The sequence below is a fragment of the Oncorhynchus mykiss genome, chromosome 25, assembly GCF_057628025.1.
Source record: "Oncorhynchus mykiss isolate SJ-2025 chromosome 25, ASM5762802v1, whole genome shotgun sequence".
Lineage (NCBI taxonomy): Eukaryota > Metazoa > Chordata > Actinopteri > Salmoniformes > Salmonidae > Oncorhynchus > Oncorhynchus mykiss.
In genome coordinates this window covers 56,194,608-56,211,081 of record NC_143046.1, presented here as the reverse complement: position 1 = coordinate 56,211,081, position 16,474 = coordinate 56,194,608, and the positions used below count along the sequence as shown (strand labels likewise).

Genomic DNA, 16,474 nt, shown 5'->3' with positions numbered 1-16,474 from the left:
ATTTTCAGGTTGTTAATTGGAACTCAGGGCATGAATAGTGCAAGAGACTTTGGCTTTTGTACTATGTAAACAATGCACTAAAGCAGCGCTTCCCAAACTCGGTCCTTGGACCCGCCCTTGGTGCACGTTTTTGTTTTTGCCCTAGCACTACACAGCTGATTCAAATAATCAAAGCTGGTTGATGAGTTGGTTATTTGAATCAGCTGTGTAGTGAAATGTGCACCGGGGGGGCCAGGCCCGAGTTTGGGAAACCCTGCCTAAGGACTGCGCTTTTGCCCTCGTTTGTTGTGAAATCAAGTCACTGTCTTTTCACAATGGTCCTAGCATTAAAACATGATCTCTTGTTATGCCTCACAGGCCACTAAAGCCACTTCTGTAATCCTACTCCCACACATGAATCCATCATGCAGCTACTGAATATAACCTATAATCAGTACTCAGCCTTTGCTTTGGCCTCGGTTTCTCCACGACTCTCACACCATGCTACAGTATATCGCCTGTTTAGTAGTTTCTTTAAAATGACAAATACAATGTAGAGGCGTTTGGGTTCATGTTTTTCCCACTTTATTTTGATCTTCTTTTTTGCCTTTTTCACATGACAGACACTCCCAACTGACATCAAGCTTCACACAGAGCCAGGCGGCAAGAGGAGAGAAGCCAGCCAGCCAGCCTCCAGACAGTGTGAGACAGTCTGCCCAGTCATTATGAGCAATAAATAGCAGGACTAGGCGGCAGTCAACCGTGAAGAGGAAAAGAGTCAAAATAAAGCATGATGGACGCAGTCTGAGAGCAATATCATCTCCATTATTTCCCTTATTCATTATTCTCACAAACCTTTCAGACTTTGTTTCTGTTGTTGTTGAAACACCAACAAAAAGGCATTCATGGAAAGCTAATTCCGACAGGAGCAAAGATCGTGATTGACTGAAAAGATGCTCTTAATATTCCATGCATCTTCTCTTTTTCTCTCTCTCGCTCTCTCTGCCTCCCTCCATCTCTCTCTCTTTGTCAATTTGGACAGGTCATCGGAGACTGATTGCCATGACTAAGATCCCAATTAGGCTGACTGCTGCTGGTGGCTTAAATAATGGAAGGTTACCTTGGACATTTATGACTCAGCAGCACTTTCGGCTTTAAATCAAGCCTTGTCGTCTATTGGACTCATATCCGTCCTGTCTATCTGTACAGGCAGGGTAGTGAGTGAGAGTCAGTAGGACTGTTGCCAGGCAGGCAGGTTTCAGTAGAGATGAACAACACCCAAGGGCTTCTCTGACTTACGTAACCCTATGCCTGCCTGTTCAGTTACTGAGCAGCCTTTGGAATCTACTTTTCATACTGAGGTGAGACGGGGTGGCGGTCACACTAGTGCTGAGGGTAGATAAGGGGAATGTATGCAAGAAGGGGAAATTGAAGATGGCCGTTCAGATGGCCGTTCATCACTAAGCACACATGGAGCCTCACAAAAAGCAAGCTGTGTTTTGTGCTTGAGGCAATAGGCATAGCTTAAATCCAGTTTTTAGAAAACCTTGCTGCTTCTTTTCTGCTTCCTCTTCATTCACTTAATGCCCTGTGGGTAGCTTCCTCAAAAACAGAATGCAAAGGTGTTTGATAACCATTTGTCCAAAGAGGCCAGAAAGGCAAAAGGCCCAAATGTAATTGTAATCATTTCACTGTCTATGACATCATCTTCAAATCTGTCATATCTCTGCAAAATCATATAGGTTGTGAATAAGCCTACATTTAGCAGACAGATACCGCCTTGAAAGCAAAGATACATCTATAGGGAAATGAGTCAAGATTCAGGGCAAAAAGAGTAAGCTATAACATAACTAGCCTCCCTTCTCTGTTCAGTCATAGCAAATGGGGTTCTAGACTTACAGGGCTTGTGAGGGGACATTCCAGACTTGTAACTTATCCATTTGTGAGGCCACTGTAAAGAATCCCCCTAATGGCCTTTTCCCTCAAACAATCAAGAACACCCAAACCAACCCCATGAAATCATAGGGACTGCACTATCCATCACAACGAAAGTGTCAGGACTGAGCTGAGCATGACAAAATAATTTACCCACAAAACACGTTCATCATCTAGGCCTACCTATAACATTGCGTGGGATTTGCGTAGCCTTGTCTCAGTCAACCAAAATCACATCAGTGTAGCCTACTTCAAAGTCTACAAAATCACAGGTTTTTATGATGAATGGACATGGCATTAATGCGCTGTGTTTGCCACTGTAGATTGTTCCCATGACACTGTGTGAGACCATTCAGGGCCCTTCTGGGAGACTGCGAGCCTTTCATTTCAGCTAATGCATGCTGCCAATTATTGGACAATAAAACCACAGGGCAGACAGACTCGACAGAGACAAACAAAATGGCTGCTGAAAGTGGCTAATCGTGAGGGTGAAAATGGGAAACTGTTTAAAAATAACAATAATAATAAAAATATATGCTGGTTATATTTCTGAGTGGGGGAGGGGAATCAGTTTTGAAGATAAGATTTGGAGAGAGAATATCAGTTGATCGGGAAGAAGAAGGACGCTGGACACTGACCTCATTGAAAAAGCATATGATCAATAAAATTCACAGGATGAGGTCTGAATTAGAAAAATGATTTTCCAGATTACAACCCTGTTCGGCTGGTGTCAATGAAATATTTCTCAATAGCATTTCCAGCTGTGGACATCTGCTATGATCAGAATGCATCTAGGCGTAGGATTCGATTAGACAGGTGGATTTCCCATGTCTGTGACCCCAGAGATGAGAGGAATGGCACTGAGCCCCGCGTGCCTACCGCCAGACCACTTCTACCACTGTGATGCTATTTTTTTAGAAACCAAGCCACATATTATTAGGCAATCACAACAATCATAGCAAGTTATGACATGGAAGTCCCCTTTTCATCTAGGGGCTACAAATCATGGCCACAGGGGAAACAACATGAACACAAGGGGATGCAGATGACCCAGACAGTTGATCATCCAAGGCATAATATCACCATCAAGATTCAGGTACATTTCCCCATGAGTGTAATTAAATATGGTAAAAGGCTATTCGGTATTTGACAAAGCCAGGCCTATGTCACAAAGAATGTAATACATTGGTCTGTGCACTGTGTGCCCTATTACCGGCATCATGTGTTCTGTGCAGTGAACATTTTATTAAAGCCATCATTGCTTTAGTGAGCACTAATATGGGGTAATTTGGTCAAAGTTGTATGGCCGACATCACCCACAAAATCAAAGTTTCAGAGGGAGAAAGGGTATTAAGGAGGGGAATTAGCAATATCTCGCGTGCCACGCCCGCCTCGTGCATATGGAAGTGGGCAGGAACTAAGGATAACCATGGCAATGGTGACGTCTTCTCCCTTGCTCTAATTGGAGGAAACCCCGTGGCCCTAGCCGCAGCCTACGGGCTAGTCGAACTGTCCCTGAACTCCCGCCCCCTTTCCCCTCGCAAAATAGCTACTGGCTAGTATCTCTAGAAACCATCGTTGACAGGTGAAAATGTATATTTCTGATTGGAAAATCATTCTCAGCTAGAGCCGCCCTAGCAAGTTTGGTTGAATTGCATCTCTGCTGGTTTTTCGCTCTGCCTCATACCAATCTCAAAAGCGGATCAATTCGGAGGAAGAAATCGGGACCTTAGAAGGTTAGAAAATTCAGAAATCCCATTTCAATATTTTTTTAGTTTGCGATTTGTAAATTATGTTTATTTTGTAGCCAAGCATGGTAACGTTGTGTTGTTGCAGTCCATTCAGGATGAAAGGAGTGGCCCTACGCTAACGTTACTAGTTATCTTTTACTATTGTAGGCTAACGTTAGCTAGATGCTCATCTGGCGGGTTTATGTTAGTTTGTCTGGTCGAAGCAAGATGGATGCATCATTTTTGTTTTGCATAAATGTTAACCTTGTGGGGATGTAGCTAGGTAACTTTGTCTCTAGCGTTGTCTGTGGTAGCACTATCTGGTAGTACTGTCTGAATGCTAGCTAACGTCGTTACAGTCAGCAACTGTGACCACTAACGTTAGTTTAATTGCCAGCCTAACTAACTATGATTGCTAACTAGTTACATTTAGATGGTTAGCATAAAGCTAACTTTGAGTCTTTCTGGGTTAACGAACGTCAGCTAGCTACTGGTACTGTGTCACTAGCTAGTTGACGGCAGCGACCCATCGAATTTGACAGACACCATGTCCACGCGCGCACGACACGCGCACACAGCAGAATGTAACGGTAGCTAGCGCGTGTAACGTTAATTCCAAGTTTGATTGCTCTGAAATTGTTATTTATATCGGCATCAGTTTATAATACGCTGGTGCTAGTAAAAGTGCATTCACTACATTGGGTCACAACCTCTTCCATAATAAATTGACTTACAGTGACCTAAACCTCCCGTTTTACACTTGCAGGTTTTTGGTGGAATACTCCGGAGCACCCCCTACTCTCCATCTTGTACCTCCCAATTCAATTTATTCCCTGTTGCATTCCTGGACTCCTATTGTTTTTAAATCTTCCCTGGCGAGTCAAGATAAGGTTACACACTAAATAATAAAAAAAAACAATGGATAAAACGGATCTTATTCAGAAGGCCAAGTTGGCAGAGCAAGCCGAGCGCTACGATGACATGGCTGCCTCCATGAAGGAGGTAACGGAGCAGGGGGGCGAGCTGTCAAACGAGGAGAGGAACCTGCTATCTGTCGCATACAAGAACGTTGTCGGAGCACGGCGGTCGGCATGGAGGGTCATCTCCAGCATCGGACAGAAGACCGAGGGAAGCGACAAGAAGCTCGCAATGGTCAACGAATACCGGGAGAAAGTGGAGGGAGAGCTGAGAGATATCTGCAATGACGTACTGGTATGTAGTACCAGTACAGATTAATTCTGCTGGAAATGTTTGGTATATAAAGTGGGTGTACGTAGGGTAGAGCGAAATTCAGTTGGTGGTACAGTAAACAAAAACGGTTGGAACCACTGGCCTAGGATACTGAATACACCCATCTCACCCTCTCACAGATGGAGCTGGGAAAGTGTGGTCACTAGTCAGACAATCAGTCACTGTGTTGCATCATTATATTGACAATGTATATGGATGTAAAATAATTACATGAAAGACAAAGATATCATTTGAAATAGTTGATTAGTCATCTTTCTAGGTCTTTGAAGTGTTTGGTTAGTGGTCTTCCAAGACTGCCCTTGTCCTCTTGAGGCATATTTGAGTGTATCAGTGCAAGCACGGGACATCAGTAATTCACCCAGCAGTACTGCCACAGGAATCTCAACTCTATGCTGTCTAGATAAATGTGCTGAAGAAAAGGGACTCTTTAAATTATGAGCAATGCCTTCTATGAACAGTCAACACTACATTAAGTATGCTTGATGAAAGACATTGTTTGCTTAACAAAAGCATAGCTATGCAGATCTTTCCACTATGTTATCAGTCTACCAGGACTGGTTAAATTCTGTCGCAATTCAGGTTGAATAGCACATACAGTACCAGTCAAATGTTGGAGACATACTCATTCAATGGTTTTTCTTTATTTTTTTATGATTTTCTACATTTTTAACACATCAACCATGAAATACCACACATGGAATCATAATCATGTAGTAACCAAAAAAGTGTTAACAAATAAAAATATATTTTATATTTGCGATTCTTTGACGTTTTGCACAGCTTTGCATTCTTGGCATTCTCTCAACCAGCTTCTTGAGGTAGTCACCTGGAATGCGGAATGCATTTCAATTAACAGGTGTGCCATGTTAAGTTTATTTGTGGAATTTCTTTCCTCCTTAATGCGTTTGAGCCAATCAGTTGTGTTGTGAGAAGGTAGGGGTGGTATACTGAAGATACCCCTATTTGGTAAAAGACCAAGCCCATATTATGGCATGAACAGCTCAAATAAGCAAAGAGAAACGACAGTCCATTACTTTAAGACATGAAGGTCAGTCAATGTAGAAAATTTCAAGAACTTTGAACGTTTTTCAAGTGCAGTTGCAAAAACCAAGCGCTATGATGAAACTGGCTCTCATGAGGACCTCCACAGGAAAGGAAGATCCAGTTACCTCTGCAGCAGAGGATAAGTACATTAAAATTAACTGCACCTCAGATTGCAGCCCAAATAAATGCTTCGCAGAGTTCAAGTAACAGACAGATCTCAACATCAACTGAGGAGACTGCGTGAATGCCTTAATGGTTGAATTGCTGCAAAGAAACCACTACTAAAGGACACCAATAAGAAGAGACATGCTTGGGCCACGAAACATGAGCAATGGACATTAGACTGGTGGGAATCTGTCCTTTGGTCTGTCCTTTTAGTCCAAATGTGAGATTTTTGGTTCCAACCGCCCTGTCTTTGAGATGCAGAGTAGGTGAACGGATGATCTCCGTGTGTGTGGTTCCCCCCCGTGAAGCATGGAGGTGTGGGGGTGCTTTGCTTGTGACACTGTCAGTGATTTATTTAGAATTCAAGGCACACTTAACCAGCATGACTACCACAGCATTCTGCAGGCAGCGATATGCCATCCCATCTGGTTTGCACTTAGTCCCACTATCATTTGTTTTCTAACAGGACAATGACACACAACACACCTCCAGGCTGTGTAAGGGCTATTTGACCAAGGAGATTGATGGAGTGCTGCATCAGATGACCTGGCCTCCGCAATCACCCGACCTCAACCCAATTGATATTGTTTGGGATGAGTTGGACCACAAAGTGAAAGAAAGGCAGCCAGCAAGTGCTAAGCATATGTAGGAACTCCTTCAAGACTGTTGGAAAAGCATTCCAGGTGAAGCTGGTTGAGAGAATGCCAGAGTGTGCAAAGGGTGGCTACTTTGAAGAATCTCAAATATAAAATATATTTTGATATGTTGATTTTTTTTGTTTGTTTGTTGCTTACTATTATACAATGTAGAACATTGTAAAAAATAAACTCTTGAATGAGTAGGTGTCAACTTTTGACTGGTACTTTATATACTTAAAAAAAACTAAATCCTGAATTGACTCATTTGAAATGGAATTGACCTTTACTCTGGTCTCACTCTCAGCAGTGAGTGTTTCCCTGAACCCAACCATTAATTTATTTTATCTGTTAAGCATATCACACCTCTTATTTCTCTTGCTCTAAACAGAGACTAACATTAGATTGTTTCAATCCAATGTGGGTCAAATGTCATGTCCCACGATTGTCCATGAGTTCCTACAGTCTAAAATGGTGATCTCCCCCTGGCCTTGAGATGAGAAGGTAGTATTATATTTTCATCCTCTCTCCGGTTTCTTCCTGTTGGGAATGTCACACTGAACAATGGGGTTTAATGACGTGATGGTGCTGACTGACAAAGGTCACAAACCAGTGTGTCAGAATGGGTGGAGTAGGCACTGGCGGACTACCAGTGGTGGCTGATCAAGAGCCGTGCTGTTATAGGCCTGAAACTGGGAGTGTGTGGGCTCCTCCTGTTTTGATATTCACATATCTAGGTTCCTTGGGACATCCCTACCCTAAACACTACCCTAACCATAACCTTAACCACAACCTTTACCTTAACCATAAAAATAAAAATATCAACTGCAATTGAGTAGTGACGTCCCAAGGATCCCGGCTAGCACGGACCATTCACATAGTTTCATCTGGCACATGAGTTGTAATGAAGCTAGCCAAGTGGAAGAGTTCATTCAGAATTGTGTAACAGGACTGTCATAACCCAGTTTGTTCAGTAGGCTATGTCTCTCATCCTCACTAACCTAGCTTGCTACCCAATGGGGGCTACTCTCTGATTTAAAACTGAAACATGCAGGAAAATATATTTTTTGGTTCCCTTCCAATAATATTACTTGACTGTCACTGACTGGACTTTCTACTACAGACTTTTTCCCTGTTTGTTTTTTTCAGGGGCAATTGTTTTCACTTAAATCCAAGCCTGTTCTAGTGAATGGCTCTGCCCATTTATTCCTATCTGGTCTTGATAGTGGATTAAGGGAGGATCTGGTGGAGGCTTATCTGTGAGGTTGAGAGAATTTCACTGAGCTGCTGGCCTTTAGACACACGGAGGTCTGAGATGAGGGGATTGGCTTGGGTAGGATGTTGTGGGCAGCGTTTTGTAAGCACGCTGGAGCCCAATCTAGCACTGAACCTTACATATAGTCATAAAGCCTTAATGGTATTCCTATGTCCCACATCTCTACTGATTTTTTTTTATTTTTAATTAAGGTTGCAGTGTCCACTGATCAATTGTGAACATCTAGCCAGGGAGATATTCAAAGCATGTCACTTGCTAATCACATTTCATTGCCCCTGCCATTCTAATTGGGTTGCTGTTATTTACTCTGACCGATATTAATGGTCACCAACAGAGATTTAAAACATTTTTTTTAAGGCATATATGCATAGTGGTTCTCTACACGAGCAAGCAAACAATGGCAATCCCTATGTATGTAGGCATAACTGATAAGCAGCTAACTGTAGGCTGTGGTGTAGGTGTACCTCAGGTTGGTTAACCACCCTCTCTCCTTTATGCCAGTGAGTCATGGTTATGTAAACCGTACAGATGGGCACATCTTCTGACCACACCTTACAGCTTCTCCACGTCTGTGCACTCGCCGCTCTCTAGTGTGTGTGGCTCTGACTCAGATGCCTGCCAGTGTTGACGGAGGGCGTGGTGGAGCCAGCCTATGAGAATGTTTATCTCGCTGCTTGCCTGAACTCGCCCCTTCTGCTTGGCGGCTGGCTATTGGTGCACCTAACCACCTATCTCCTCTCAGCTGACAGGCCTTGGCTTGACTGGGCTGAAGTAGGCCTGGATAACATGGCATTCATTTTCCACTGAGGCGCTGTCATACTGGACTGGGTGGAACCCCTCTGCTGCCCACGGCCATGCAGACACTGCTCTTACCCACCCTGCATGTCTGCACTGTGTATGGGAATAGATCATGGAAGCTGGATAGTTACCCCCAATAACCACCACTCAATCTGTTAGAAACTACAGTTGATTGTGGTCAGAATCGGTTCACTTATAGTTGATTAGGCCGTGGCCATTGGCACTGCCGTGAAATTGGAGGATGGTGCTGAGGATGGTTCAGGCTATTTTCAGTGCTCCACTTTCAGGCATCGGTTTGACAGAACAGAACGTGGCCCACTACACAACAATCCAGGCTGGTCTCGTCTTCACATGTGAATCTAAGCTTGGCGAGACACATTTTTCAAAGTCAAACCTAGGTTGTCATGGCGACGGCCCACATTTTTGTGATCATTGAAAACCCTGCCAGATTCGCACAGTAGTTTTTAGATGGACTAGCACAAAAATATGCTCATCCGTATGTTCACGATGATGCTCATCTCCAATAGAAGAGCACAGCCACAGTACTACAGTACTACAATTAGTCGAACACTGGAGAATTTCACCATCAGCTCTTGTTAGGCCTATAGCATAGCCGCAGATGAGATATAGGAGCCCGTTTTATTAAGCACAGTGTTATTGCCTGGGTCATTTATTAGGGTACACCGTAGCTAAATGTTTCCTATTGGACAGGTTCATGTAATTCCTCCCTGTTTCCTTCCGTTTGGTGCCTAATGAAGACTGCCTTGGTCTGTGTGAAACTAGGAGCACTGTGTGAACTAAAGACAATGTGAACAACCAGGCCACTCTCCCTCCACTCGTCTGCAGGCAGGTTGATGTATGGGAAGGAATGCTTGGAACTTGAGACATTTGAGCGTGCCGTGTATCTAGACTAATCTCGTCTGTAAGTAGACTGGGTGGGAGTGGCTCGGGTAAGAATGGGGGCAGGGCTGGATGAGCCCTGAGACACGCCCACTTCGACTCACTGCCTGTCAGTGTCAGTAGATGCCATTTTAGGTCTGTCAGCCTCTGCGGCGAACTCGTTAATCTGATATGTAAAACAAGTTAATGTGACTTAAACCCTTGGTCTCACTGACACAGATTTGCTGTAATCAGGCAGCAGTCAGGCACTTTTGGAGACTGATCCTGATGAGTTGGCCCTGGCTGGTTAGGCTCCTTCACGCTAACTAACTGACGATTGAGCATTCCAGACCTCAGTGTCAGGAGCTGATACATTTCTCTTACAGAAGGAATCTTGCCTTGGATTGAACCCCAGATGAAATGTAGGCTATAGCTCCTACTGTATTCCCTATACCCTCTTCAGTATAGTTAGTGTGTTGCAGATGAACTGGTCTGCAGTGATGCTGGAGTTTCTGCTGCTGCTGTGGGTTTAAATATAGATGCTGTTGGGTGCCTTGGAGTGCTATGTAAGCTGTAGCATACAAGCAGTGCTGCTCTTTCCCAGTTTTAGCCGGTGCATTCAGCCGCAGGTTTTGCTTCTGAGACACGTTGATTCGATGGCGGTATCTGTTCCACTAAGACAGAGCGCTGAGGAACGTTGGAACGAAAGGAGCCCAGAAGAATCTGGGGCGAAAGACGGTCAGGAACCCGCAGGAGGCCTGGCCTCATTATGGACAAGTTGGAATGACTTGATGCAGTGCAAAATGCTGGCTCCCACCCTGCTTATGCTGAAACCACTGCTGCCTGCCCATATGCACAGCTAGGCTCTTGCTGTCTACTCCACTGGACTCATGGTGGACTCTGTTTGTGTGTCTAGGGCTGGCACAAGTTACTGTATAACCGTGTAGTCGTCAGTTATGGATGAAGACGGTCATGAAAATAAAATAAACATTTTGGGGGGGGATTTTTGGTTGTTAAGAATGAGCAGCATAATGAAGACGGGACGTCTGGGCGTTCGTGCTATACTCATGGGTACACTAGCAATGGCTGCCTGGTATTGTGATCATTTTCATGGTACTGTAAAATGTTCATTCAAGTGATAACTGATGTGGCTCATGCGATGGAATGCATTTTTTTTCTCTCTAACGTCTGAGTTGAATAAACAAATCACAGCACATTGATGGGTACACTTCCTGCTTTGCTCTTCGCAATGGCTGCCAGTCGCCCATTATGCCATCATTGACTTGAATGTTGACGCACATTCCAGTTATTCTATTGCAGCAGATTCAGTCAGGAGCTGAGAGGAGAAAATGTGCGGAGGGAAGAAAGAAAAACTTAGCGGTGACCACGGTCATTTGGCTGGCCAATTACCTTCATCCAAAATTCCTTGACTTGTCACAGCCCTACGAGTGTATGCCTCCCTCGTGTGTGTGCAAATCCTGCATGGACATCACACGCATGATGTCATCACATGAGGCCACTGAACTGGTCAATCACATTGGGTCACAGGCTCAATCACATTTTTTCAGATAATCGCTATATGAATTTTGAAACGTGTGTTCATTGTTGTTACACCTCCTTGGTCCTCCACTGTCGCTAATGCTGCTCACCCAGTTTTTGTTGGATACATCAGTTGTAACGGGAGGCTTCTTTGCCTACCACTGGTATGGGAGGGTTTGGTTGGGAACTCGACTCACATGGTCATGTTTGGGTGTATGTGGTCTCAGCCAATCAGAATCAACCTTCTTTCTTTAACCAGTCAGAGTATGTTAACAGGATTTAAATAATAAAGGAACATTGACTGTCAAATAGATGGAAGTTTGTGTGTGTGTGTGAACAAACAATTAATTCCTGTTTCCTTTGCACAGGAACTTCTGAATAAATATTTAATTGAGAACTCCACAAACGCCGAAAGCAAAGTCTTCTATCTTAAGATGAAGGGGGACTACTATAGATACCTTGCCGAAGTCGCCTCCGGGGATGACAAGACAGGTGAGCTTGAAATGGCCCCTCGAACTGATTACTGCATGAGGTTTTTGCCTTGTTGGTATTTGCAAGCAATACACCTACATTTTAGATGTGTGAATTACTCTGAATGGGGTGGCAGGTAGCCTAGCGAGCTTTGGGCCAGTAACCGCAAGGTTGCTGATTTTGAATCCCCTAGCCGACTAGGTGAAAAATCTGCCCGTGCCCTTGAGCAAGGCACTTAACCCTAATTGCTCCTGTAAGTCGCTCTGGATAAGAGCGTCTGTTAAATGACTCAAATGTAATAATCTCTCTAGCCCAAGTGCTACTCGAGCCAGATATGTAAAATATATCCACTTTTTTTCTTTTGAAATCCCCCTTTCTCTCTCTCTCTAAATCCCAGAATGACATCTAAGCAGGCTTAAATGACTGTGTGGGGCATGAAGTAAATGTTCTGTGAAGTATAGACATTGTTCCTCGCAACCCTATAGAATTCGCCTCCCTCTGATTTGCGTAACAGCCCCAAAATGAATCTCCCCTCCGAGTCACGTCCTAATAAAGATGCCTTTGATCTGCACTATTGCGAGACTTCCTTTAGGACTCTGTCGCATGCCATTGTTCTACAGTCTGCGAGGAGGTTCAAATGAGGCTTTATGAGGCTCTGCTTTAAACTCCGAGCCCCTCGTGCAGCAGCCGAAATAGAACGGCACATTTTGTAACGGAGCTGGAAATGGTGTCAAGTGAGGCGTCGCACACACTCGCACGACCGCAGGGAGCCGTCTCATAGGAGGAGACGAGGAAGAGGGGAGGGTTCTAGCCTACTGTATGGGCCTCTGAGACTCCCACTGGCACCCATTGTGTGACGCAAGCTAAAGAGAACTCTATGCCCAGTTATAAGCATGTGCGTTTCAAGTGAGGCTTGGACAAAAGGAAATCAATGTGCCACTCGACTGCTATGTTCAGTTGCTTATTGCTGAGAACATGTCACACAGAATTGTCCAATAGTACACTTGTAGTCTTTTAACCTAACACCCACTAGCCTATATCATAATCGCTACAGAGTGAATTTTAGTGAATCAGGCTTCAGTCAGTCTCGAACTTGGTGTTAGTCGAAATAAGAGTCCAGTAGGGTGTCTCACTACCAATTTGCCTCCAATAACGTCCACTTTGATCTGTGTGCTCCCCAGCGACCATAGAGAACTCTCAGGAGGCTTATCAGCAGGCGTTTGACATCAGCAAGAAGGAGATGGACCCCACGCATCCCATCCGCCTGGGCCTGGCCCTCAACTTCTCAGTCTTCTTCTACGAGATCCTCAACTCCCCAGAGAAGGCCTGCTCACTGGCCAAACAGGTCAGTCCAGCCTCACCCCTCTGTTCCTGTACCGTTTTCTTTAGATCTGGGGACTTAGTTTGAAATGTAGAGAACAAGCAGATAACACATGGAACTTCTATCAGAATTTCTGATAAGTGGTGTGTTTTGAATTGCTAACTCGTAGGTAAGTGTGTGAATGGGTTGACTGTTATGTCTCTTCTGGGAAAATGTATTTCAATGAGCAATACCAAGTAGATGGCTTAATATCTGTGCTGGACTTGCCGGGGGTTTATTCTTATCTATGGTAGCTTGGATTTTGTACAGTTAATCTACTTTGAAGCTTGCTGTGTAATAAATGTTTTTTGTTTGTTTATGTCTCGAGGCATTTGACGACGCCATCGCAGAGCTGGACAAACTGAACGAGGAGTCCTACAAAGACAGCACTCTCATCATGCAGCTGCTCAGAGACAACCTGACAGTGAGTTCCCTTCCCTATCTGCTCTGCCATGTTCCTTATTCTAGTCAATATTTACGGTCTGTTAAATGAAACTGTAATGCTTTTTATTTTTATTGTCGATGGTATGATAATGTTAATTTGGAAGACTGTCTGCATGGGTAACGAGTTGTCTACGAACAACTTTTTGTCTTTTGACAAACATTGACATTTTAAAACACATTTTGGTCTCTTTCTCCCAGTTATGGACATCCGACAACGCTCCCGAGGAAGGGGAAGGCGGAGAAGCCGGCGAGGCCGGAGAGAACGAGAACTGAAACTGAGTCATCTCTCCAAAAAAAATTACCTTTTTACACGTCTCCATTCCTTTATTGCTCCACTTCAAACTGATTCTAGCGATGAAACCCATTACTGAAAAAACTGCGTATGGAAATTCCAAAGTCATTTGTCTTTTCACATTGCAGTTTTTAGACAAAAAAAAAAAAAGATTGACTGGAGAGGGGGAAAAAAAAAACTCCATTCCTTGGTTTGTGTTCATCCTGGCCTTCCATATGTGCAGTTTCTGATGTTAGATAATTATGAATAGCTTCACCTCTTTGTATCAACGTTTTAGTCCAAAATAGAGGAAGAAAATAAGAAATTCTAGGGTTTTTGCTGCGCTACAGAAAATGTTAGTCCCATCAAACACCAGGGCAGTTAAGTATTCTTTGAACAGGGGTGTTTGCTAAGCAGGATAGAATGAATAGTTCCCTCATCCTCCGTAGTCTTTCTCCACACGGTTAACTGGTACGGTTACAGCTGCTGACGTCCGACATGGACAAGTCCAATTGTTCGATACTGTAAAGACGGCCGGTCTATGAGCTGGCACCCAGTCTTTCGCAGCCAGGTGATTTTCCATTGGTTCTGACAAGATCTTTCCTCACTCCCTCTGGTTACGGTATAAATCATGTCTGGTTGAAGACCATACAGAAGTGGGGCATTCTAAAAACTCAAAATAAAAACAATCTGATAATGGGAAAGAAAAAAAAATACTCCTACATGCATGTAATTTAATAGTGCACTGGAACGGAAACCAATGCTGTATACACACCAAGTCCAATTTAGTACTTTTCAATGCAGGTGTGTGCACGCACATGTTAAAGAGGGCGTTTGGTTAGTCCAAAGATTGTCATTAGAGATTTGGACCACTATTGTGTTTTTTTGCTAATCATCGATTGTAGTCCCCAAAATCCTCGTGGAAATGTTTAATGCCCTATGTATCAGCTATGTAACATTAATAAAAATTACATTTTATAAACCAATCTCGAGCTGGGGTCTTTCTAGTATGGTGTGCGTTTTTAAATGTGCAGGTATCCCGTTTGATCCTTTCATCTGTGTGCTGTTTTTGAACCTGATTTCACACATTTTTATAGAAGATCAACTGACGTTAATTGGTAAGGTCATCTAACCTAATTTTGGACCAGTGTTCATGTCTTCAACAGCTATGCTATTGTGTGGGGTGGGGTGGGGGCAAATGTCATGAGATGCTCTGCTTTATTTTGATGGCACAAAATTAAGTCCTGCAGGCCCTCGTTATCTTGCTGCAAAGAAAGACCTAGTTAATCTGCAGCTGGTCCAGAACAGAGCAGCATGTCTTGCTCTTCATTGTGATCAGAGGGCTAATAGAAATACTATGCATGCCAGTCTCTGGCTAAGAGTTGAGGAGCGACTTACTGCATCACTACTTTGTATAAGAAACAATGTTAATTCTGAGTTGTTTGCATAGTCAATTTACACACCGCTCTGACACACACACTTAACCCACCAGTCATGCCACCAGGGGTCTTTTCAAAGTCTCCAAAACAAATTCAAAGTGTAGAGTAGTGTGTATATATATAGAGACGTTATTGCATGGACTTTCCTTCTCATGTTGCAAAAACGAACAGCAAACTTGTTTTGACCTACCTAGATATTGTGTGTATGTATTGATATGTAGGCTGTGTGCAGTTAAATGTATGTAGTTATGTCCTTGAGCTGTCCTTGTCTATTAACGTTCTGTATTATGTCATGTTTTTGTGTGGACCCCAGGAAGAGTAACTGCTGCTTTTGCAACAGGGATCATAATAAAATACAGAAAAAATACATGATAGATTAATTTTGAGAAGAGTGATGATTGGAGCCCTAATACACTAAGTCAATGTGACCCAACCTTTTGATAATAACTAGCCCATGCCATAGACCTGCTGCGGGTGCATCATGAGTATGATACACATTCCCTGTCATAAATGTTCCCTCAGCATCATTTTGTGAAGACATTTTTATTTGTCAAAAGAGGATATTTTTATCTGCCCTTTGCTCTGACGCATCTGGAGCGAAATGCCGCAGATATATTAGAAAAGGAGGAGACAACGACGTGTTCAGAACAACTCGGAAATCTCTGACATCCGACTTCAGTGCGTTCAAGACAACTGGGAACTCGTAAAGACGACCTCATACTGGGAAAATGGTTTTGAACGGCTATTCAACTCGGAATGCCAAGTCGGAAACTGGGGCAACTTTCTAAAGTTCCGGTGTTCCGACCTGAAGATCACTGACGTCATGATTTGACCTAGTTTTTTCCGAGATCCCAGTTGTCGTGAAAGCGTCATAAGAATCCCAGAAGGAAATTAATGGTGAAACGTATAATGCTCCGCCCAGCAGAATGTCAACCAATTGCGTTCATGTTGTCATGCTGCTTCAAGCGGTTTCTAAACTAATTGTCACGTTATCCCTTCTAAAAGTCAGGGAATGACTTGTCGCTTTCAGATGCTAGTGGGAACTAGGAAACCTTAATTGTTCCGACTAGCACGTGAATACGCTAGCACGTGAATGGGACAAATGAGTCGAGAAACACGATTTCAAAGCTATGCGACACTACAATTCAAATCAAACTGTATTTGTCACATGCGCCGAATACAACATATGGAGTAGACCTTACCGTGAAATGCTTACTTTACAAGCCCTTAACCAACAGTGCAGTTCAAGAAAGAGTTA

The 16,474-nt window shown here is 43.5% G+C and overlaps 1 protein-coding gene across 2 annotated transcripts; it reads left to right on the top strand.

The window, feature by feature from the left end:
- Positions 1-3,378: 3,378 nt before the first annotated feature.
- LOC100136195 (14-3-3C2 protein) lies at positions 3,379-14,763 on the top strand. Of its 2 annotated transcripts, NM_001124471.1 has the most exon segments (10): positions 3,617-3,654; positions 4,416-4,856; positions 11,600-11,723; positions 12,884-12,974; positions 12,977-12,982; positions 12,984-13,047; positions 13,391-13,486; positions 13,705-13,757; positions 13,760-13,767; positions 13,769-14,759. In NM_001124471.1, coding segments are annotated over 9 exon segments (747 nt in total). In that variant the 5' UTR covers positions 3,617-3,654; positions 4,416-4,562; the 3' UTR covers positions 13,780-14,759.
- Positions 14,764-16,474: the final 1,711 nt, after the last annotated feature.